Here is a 7,498-nt window from a genome sequence, read left to right on the forward strand (position 1 = left end):
AGCCGAACGTCTCGAGTGAAAAAAAAAAAAAACAAAACAAACAAAAAAAACAAAAAAAACCCCAAACCGGTCAGATCCACGTCCCAAATAATCCCGCTGGAGGAACCCGTCACATCCTTCTCCTCTGGCATGGGAATACCGACATGGGGGGGAGGGGGGGGGGGCGGGAAAATGGGGGGGCGCGCGTGCGAGCGTGCGCACATCCGCGTGGACGCGTGACCGCCGGCAGGGAGGGCGGGAGGCGCGCGCGCGCGGGCGCGCTCCCGCCGCCGCGCCTATTGCATCAGTCAGGGCGGGGCGGGGCGGGGCGGGGCTTAACACTACCCCCCCCCCAGCCGTTGGCTCCTCCCTCCCTCCCCCCCCCCCTTTTTTTTTTTTTTTTTTTTTTTTTTCGCCCGGCCCCGGCGGTCCCGGGGAGCGGCGCGTCAGGCGGAGGGAAGCAGCGAGGCAAGGTTGCCTCCAGCCGCCCGAGGAGGAAACGCGGCGACGAGGAGGAGGAAGAGGAGGAGGAGGAGGAGGAAGGGAGGAGGGGGGGGGGATAAAATTTAAAAAATTCCTCCCGCCGCGCAGGCAGAAGGCGCGGCCCGGCGCAGCCCCGCGCCACCTTAAATCTCCCCCCCCCCAGCGGTGAGGGCCGCTTCCTCCCGCGGAGGCTCGCCAAGCCCCGCCGCGACAACAAGCCCCGACCCCGGGATTGGGGGGGGGATGAGGCAGCGCCCCCCCCTTCGAGCGTGTCCGTGTCCCCCCCCCACACACACACAGAGTCCCTGGGGAAACTCCGGGGGAGGTTCCGCTGTCCCGGCTCGGGGCGACGCCGCTGTTTGTGTTCTCCATCACGATCACTTTTGTTCGTGCTGGGAAAATAAATAAATAAATAGTTTGGGGGTTTTTTTTTTAGATTTTCGCCAGGGTTTTCCAGGTTTCGCGGCTGGAATCGCACAGACCTCGGGGTGCCATCTGCCCGGGTTTGGGGGGGGAGGCGGCGGTGCCCCGCAGCAGCATCTGCTGGGACAGGGGTGTGTGAGGCGCCATCTTGGTTCGCAGGGAAGGCGGCCGTGAGGAGAGGAGAGGGAGAAGAGAGGAGAGGAGAGCACGGGTGTCCGTGTGGAACCGGCGGGGGGGTCACCGGCACGGCACACCGGGAGGGAGGGTGAGGGCTGGGGGGGAGGCAAAGCCGGAGATTTGGTGGCTCTCCGGTCCACAACGGGCAGTGGGTCCGGGCCAGGAAGGGGCTAATTTTAGGCTCGAGTTTTAAGCCTTGCGAGTCGAACGAGCAAGTGTGAGAAATAACCTCGAGCGAGGTGGTTTTCTTCCTCAGAAAAAAAAATAAAAATTAAAAAAAAAAAAATTGCGACAGGAGGAAATTCCACTCTTTCGCATTAAGAGGGCATGTTATTCCCAGTTATCACAGAGGAGAAACGATAGCGTGGCACTAAGGGTGAAGAAAGCGAGCTGCGTTCCTTATTTTTCACCTGTGCTGGAGCCACGGGAAGAGATACCCAAAGGAAACTTGCTGTTATTTCTCGAAGGAGCCTTATTTCCTCCTGTGCCAGGCTGAGGGAGGTTGAAACACACACTAATGAAGAACATATTTCTTATATATGGCAGTTTTCTTTATTGATTGCTTGATGTGAAACAATATCAATCTGGATTTTTTTTCCCACACATTACAAAAAAAAATATTAAATTGGCTCAGTCTGCAATCCTTTAAGCACAGCCATATTAATTATCAGAAAGAGGAAAAAAAAAACCCAACAAAAAAAAAACCCAAACAAAAAAAAAAAAACCTAAAAAGTCTACCAAATAGAGCATTTACAAATGCACAAAAACATGCCACTTTGGCTTTATGGGGAAAAATATTGTCTTCTAGATTAAAAAAAATCTTTTAACATAAATAAGTTAGTATAATTTCTCAGTGTCTTTACAGAGTTATGTACACAGGTACACTTCAAACTTTTTTTTATTTTTACATACAGGTACACAGGCAATGTAGAAATACTGTTTAAAGATGTAGTATCCCTTTTCCCTCACACACAAACACTTCAGGAAGTGGGTCAGATCAGAAAACAACAATATTCGAGATTCAGAGCAAAGGCCCTCCAGATTAGTTAAAAAAAAAAAAAAAACAACAACAAAAAAAAAAACCCAAAAACACCAGGAAATCAGGCAACGTAACAACAGGATGATTTTACACAACTCTTACATGCATTCATATTTGCTATATAGATCTGAGGTCGGGGTGGGGGGAACTTTTGCTACTACATAACGGAATCATCACAGCTCCCACCTCTTCAGTTTAATGCAGTAGGACGAAATTTCACAAGCGGCCTGTCATAATCTGCTCTGAGCAGGGTTACCACCATGGTCCATTTAAAACAAAACAAAAAAAAAAAAAAAAGAAAAAACACGGCAGACCCACGTAAAGGGACAATACATCTTTAAGTAATAAAAAAACCTACACTGCTTCTCTTCATACATTTCTTTGCTTGCTAGATTGTGAAAGCAAGTTCCAATCGGTCACCCTCTTCCACGCCCTCCCCCCTCCCAACAAGGTTTATGTGCTACATAAGGTAAAAACTATATACACAGGTAGTACAATGAAGCAAATAAGGAAACACCTAATTGCACAATGCTACATCCAATGCTTTTAGAGGCAGGTCTTTTAAGAGTGCCTAAAATTTTAGTGTTATTGTTTGCTTTTTGTTGTTGTTGTTGTTGGTTTTTGTTTTGTTGCTGTTGGTTTTTTTTTTTTTTTTTCAGTGCTTGTACAGGACCTCCATCCCACGGAGATCGGCGATATGTATTTTCATTTCCACTACAACTTTTACATCTTCCTCGCTTCATCGCTCCCCGCCGCACCCGATGAACGAGGACACACGCACATCCTCCGCTCTGCAGCCGAAGAGAGGGGAGGGGGAAAGAAGAAGAAGAGGGAGAAAACGATTAGAAAACGTCGAAAAAAAAAAAAAAGAAACGCCATCCACCGCGCAACCGGTTCAAACCGACACCGCATCCCCGGGGCGGGCAGGCCCTGCCCGGGGCCGCGCTGCTGGCACCCCCGCCCGCCCGTCCTCCGCCCGCTTTACCGGGGGGGGGGGGGGAGCGGCGGGATCCCTTCTTTTCGGCCCGGTATGTGTCCCTGTGTGTCCCAAACAAGCGGGCGGTAGTAGCGGTATTCGCATAGCCACGCATGCTGACGGGGGCTCCTCCACCGCTCACCCCAGCGGGACTAATTTGTTGCAACTTCTGCTTTACAGCTTAATCTCTTTTCTGCACAATCGCAAATCGTGTTTGTAAACCTCGCTCCTAACCTCGGCTCCGAAAAACCGCCGGCGCAATTTACCAACTCCCTCCGCCCCAGCCCTCGCCTTAAAACAAAACAACAACAAGAAGGGGGAGGGGGGGGGGGGAGGAAAGAAGAAGAAGGAAAAAAAAAAAAGGCAGGACAACCCAGCTCGCATTAACCCGCTCTCTCCCCTTTGCCAGAGTCTAAAACCAAACCAAAACAACCAGGGGAAGGGAAAAAAAAAAAAAAAAAAAAAAAGAAAAAAGAAAAAAAACAACCTTGCCTAGAACTGCCCGGTTTGCCCTCAGACCCAACTTCTTGACTTATTTCTCCCAGGGGTGGGAGGTCGCCGCGACATGCGACGGCAACGCTGACACTGTAGGTGGAAAAGCACCGGGGGAGGGACGGGACGCGGAAAGCCCCCCGAAATCCCTTGTCATCCAACATCACGCACCAGCCGCGTTTGAAACTCGGTGCCTCCACCCGCACGGTCCTCGGGAAAAGGGCTTTCCCCCTTCCTCCGCTCCCGGTCCCACTCCCGGAGGAGGGAAGGCAGGGTCGGTCCCACCGCGGCCGGGGCTCCCACCCCAGCCCCTGCCCCAGCCCGGACGAGGCTGCGGTGCCCGGCTCTGGGTTTTAGCCCCTTGTTTTGTTCTTTTTTCCAAGCCCAACGCGTCCCACCCCCACCCTCCAACGCACACCCAGCCCCAAGCGCTTGGGGAAAGCCACCCTTCCTGGGAGAAAAGACCCCGCAGCCAGCCCAGAGGGGCTCGACACCCCCTTGTCCCCCCCCTTATAGAAGGGCGAGACCCCCTCGGTCACCTTTTCCTTCCCTTCTTTGCATCCCAATGCCAGATCCTAAAGGGAACCTACCTAAACGGTTTACGTTTGATGTCTTCTTGGGCTTGATTTCTTGGGTGTTTGCTCCACTGAACTGGCACTGGGGGAGTCTTCTGAGACCTCTTCTTCTGTTGTGTTGGCTCTTTTATTTTGAGGAGAGGAATCTAGGAGGGGAAAATTAAAAACAAGGCGGGGGGTGGAGGGGGAGAGTGATATTAAAATATTTTCCTTCCAGATGTTTGCTCGGCAGCCGGGGGGGTAGATGAGGCCGGCGGGGGGAGAATATTCCCGGATCCCCATGTCGGCTATGGGCTACGTGAAAGCGAGCAGGGGGAGGGGAGACGGGCAGCTCTCTAGGTAAGAAATCCAAGTTTTCCCGTTTTCGGCTAAAATCCCTGTCCCCCTTTGGCTTCGCCTGAGCGTTACGAACCTCCTCCCACCTGGGCAGGAGGCCGGGTCCCCGCAGAGGGGATGATCCGCGTCTACGGGCTTTTCCTTGCAAATCATCGACCGGCTCCCACTTAACGAGGGGACACCCCCGCCCCCGCCCGGGACCGCCAACAGCACCTGGGCTTTTTTTTTTTGGTTCTTTTTAGGCGAAAGGAGGAGGGGGAATACACCGAGCCGGTGCCCGGCGGGGCACAGCCCACCGCGGCCAGGCCACGCGTGGCAGGGGCGAAGGGGCCGAGAGCCCCGGTGCTGGCACCGGCAGGGCAGGCGGAGAAAAAAGCGCTGCGGTTTTCGCGAGGGTACGTTACCGTCGGTGGCAGGTCTTTTCCTCTGCCCAGTGCACTGCTCTGCAAAGTCCGTCTGATTTTCAGAAACATCAGTCTTTTGATCTACACAGTGAGTGTCCTCTGAGATTCCCTGAGAACCGACAAAAACCACGGTTTGGCAATTCCCGTTTACATCCAAGCTCTGGCGGCCGGAGGTCTTGCAGACAGCTTTCAGTAGCCTGGGGGGTCTGAAGTAGAAGTCGGGCGAGCTCCCCTTCTCCACGGCTTGCCACTCGTACCTGCCTTCCAGCGGCTTGTGATTCTGGAAATCGAAATTCCACTTCCTCTGGCATGCCTCCTCCATCTCCTGGCGGTGCTTCTTCAAGTCCCTGTTTAACTCTTCGTGATTCACCGGCCCGAAGAGGTTCCTGCAAGCTGACGGCTTCGGGTACTCCGACTGCCTGGCTTCCATGCGCTCCAGGGTAGGGCTCCCATTAGAAATACGGACGTTTGACATCTCCCCCCACCCTCTTTCTTCTGACGGCGGTTGTTTTGCTCGCTGCTCCCCCCCCCCCCCCCAGCCTCCTCCTCCTCCTCCTCCTCCTCCTCTCCGCCTTTTATTTCTCGGCTCTCGGCGGCTCTCCTCCGCGCCTCCTCTCCGCGTTGCCCCGCTCTCCGGCTCCGCCTCGGCCCCGCTCGCCCTCGGCCCGCGGAGAAGGGGCGAACGCTCGCCCTCGCATAAGCGCCGGCCCGGGGATGAACCCCGACAGCCGCCGCCGCCGCCGGGGAGCCCCGGGCGGGTGGAGGAGCGGTGCGCGGGGGGGGGGGGGGGGAGCGGCGCTGCCCCGCCGCCGCCGCCGTTCGCCGCCGCTGCTGGTGCTGCTGGTGGTGGCCCCGCCGCCCGCGCCGCCGCCGCGTAGTAAAAGCGAGACGGAAAAAAACAAGGGGAGACGAGCCCTTTTCTCGGTTGCCCAATATGGCGATTGAAGGGAGGCTGACGAAGAAGAAAATGATTGACAGGACGAGTCTATTTAAACAGCCCGGCCGAGCCATTGGTTACGGCGGCGGGCACCGCCCCGTCGGCCCGGCCCTACCTCGCTGCCGCCGCCGGCTCTAAAGGTGGCGCCGGCCGGGACGGGCCGAGCCGAGCCGAGCCGAGCCGAGCCGAGCCGAACCGAACCGAGCCGAGCCGAACCGAGGGGGAGGCCGGGGGACGGGGAGCGATGGCGGCGAGAGGGGTGGGAAGGCACCTCCCTCCGCAAAACTCGGGCTCGGCGGGATTTGTGCCCACTCCCCCCCCCAAAAAAAAAACCCCACAACCCACCCCCGCCCCATCCCGTTGCTTGCCCGAGAGGCCTGCGTGGTGGTGGCGGCTGGTGACATTTTGACGCGTTTCTGTGACAGGAGTCTCCCACCGCCCTGGTTTGGGTTTTTTTTCCCGGGTTGGGCTCTGGCGATGCAGCCCCCCGAGGTCCGGGGTTGGGGGGGGGGGCTGTCTCCCCGGGATCTGCAGGGGAGGCCGGCACCTTGACCCCGCAGCACCCCGAGCCCACCGGCTGCAGAGCCGGGCTGGGGGCTCCCGGGGACGGGGGGGGGGGGATCACCTCCCGCTGCCTTCCCAGCAGAGAAAGGACGAGGTGAAGAAACGGCTCGGGAGAGAAAAAAAAAAAAAAAAAAAAAGGGCACAAAACCTCCGCAGGGATTTCAGATCTCAGCAAGCAGGGGAAAGAAAACAAAAGTATTCGGGTTTGTCCCGTTCGGGTGCTCGGAAGGTTAGACGAGCCAAGAGTCACAGCCGGGGGTTTTTGGAGCGGCTTCATGGGATAGCCACGGCAGGTACGGTGGGGATAAGGGCAACACAGCATCCTCCTCGCCACCCTCCTTGTCTCCAGCCCCTTCCACGGCCATCTTCCCTCGCTCGGCAGGGCAGCCCCCTCGATGCCTTGCAGGACACACCGGGTGCTCTCAGGTGCCGAAGGTTTTGACTTTTCCAGGGGCCCAGATCCAGGGCCTGACCCTTTGGAGGGCTGGAGGCTCTTCACACCCATCCAGATGGCCAGGTCTCCTCTGCAAGCAGAGCAAACCCCTCCAAATTTTGCTTCTGGGGCAGGGGGCTGCACCAGTGACAAGCTACCTCAACAAGGCAGGGGTCAACACGACTGGGTTTAACTGGCCGAGGGAAAAGTCAACTGATTTGGCCTTGAAGACACGGAGCTTCCACCCTGTGCTGTACTTACACCCACAGGCTCACTCTGGTTTGGGGCCTGCAGTTTTGATGGGCCACCGAACCCTTGGCTGCAGTTGCTCTTCTGAAGTGATACGCTGAACTCTGCGTACACTGGCTGGGGGTCAAAACCATTACACAGCGCTCAAGCCCAGGCCACAGCAGTCTGCTTGCCTTCATCAGCCCCAAGGTAGTAGCCCCCGGGCTCTGCTCACACCACTCACCCAAGTAATCTCAGTATCACCAGACCCCAGTTCAAAAAAATGATGTGCGCAGGCAAAAAAAAAAATACAAGTGAGATCAGTTTAAAAACCACAAGGTTGAAGTAAAATATTAGCCATGTTATTTTTTATTTGTTTTCTGGGTTTTTTAGCACTCGGAAGTTGTTTTCCATCTCCTCTCATCAACCGCAAGTTCTAGCAATTCACTTAA

General features: G+C 55.9%; 1 protein-coding gene across 1 annotated transcript; it reads right to left on the reverse strand.

The window, feature by feature from the left end:
- Window positions 1-1,591: 1,591 nt before the first annotated feature.
- On the reverse strand, window positions 1,592-5,845 carry CDKN1B (cyclin dependent kinase inhibitor 1B). The gene is made up of 3 exons (XM_075051719.1): window positions 4,885-5,845; window positions 4,160-4,290; window positions 1,592-2,892 (listed from the first exon to the last, which is right to left on the reverse strand). The coding sequence occupies exons 1-2, from the start codon at window positions 5,357-5,359 to the stop codon at window positions 4,169-4,171; spliced, it is 597 nt and encodes a 198-aa protein (XP_074907820.1). The 5' UTR covers window positions 5,360-5,845; the 3' UTR covers window positions 1,592-2,892; window positions 4,160-4,168.
- Window positions 5,846-7,498: the final 1,653 nt, after the last annotated feature.

Source organism: Buteo buteo, chromosome 19 (genome assembly GCF_964188355.1).
Source record: "Buteo buteo chromosome 19, bButBut1.hap1.1, whole genome shotgun sequence".
Taxonomy (NCBI): Eukaryota; Metazoa; Chordata; class Aves; order Accipitriformes; family Accipitridae; genus Buteo; species Buteo buteo.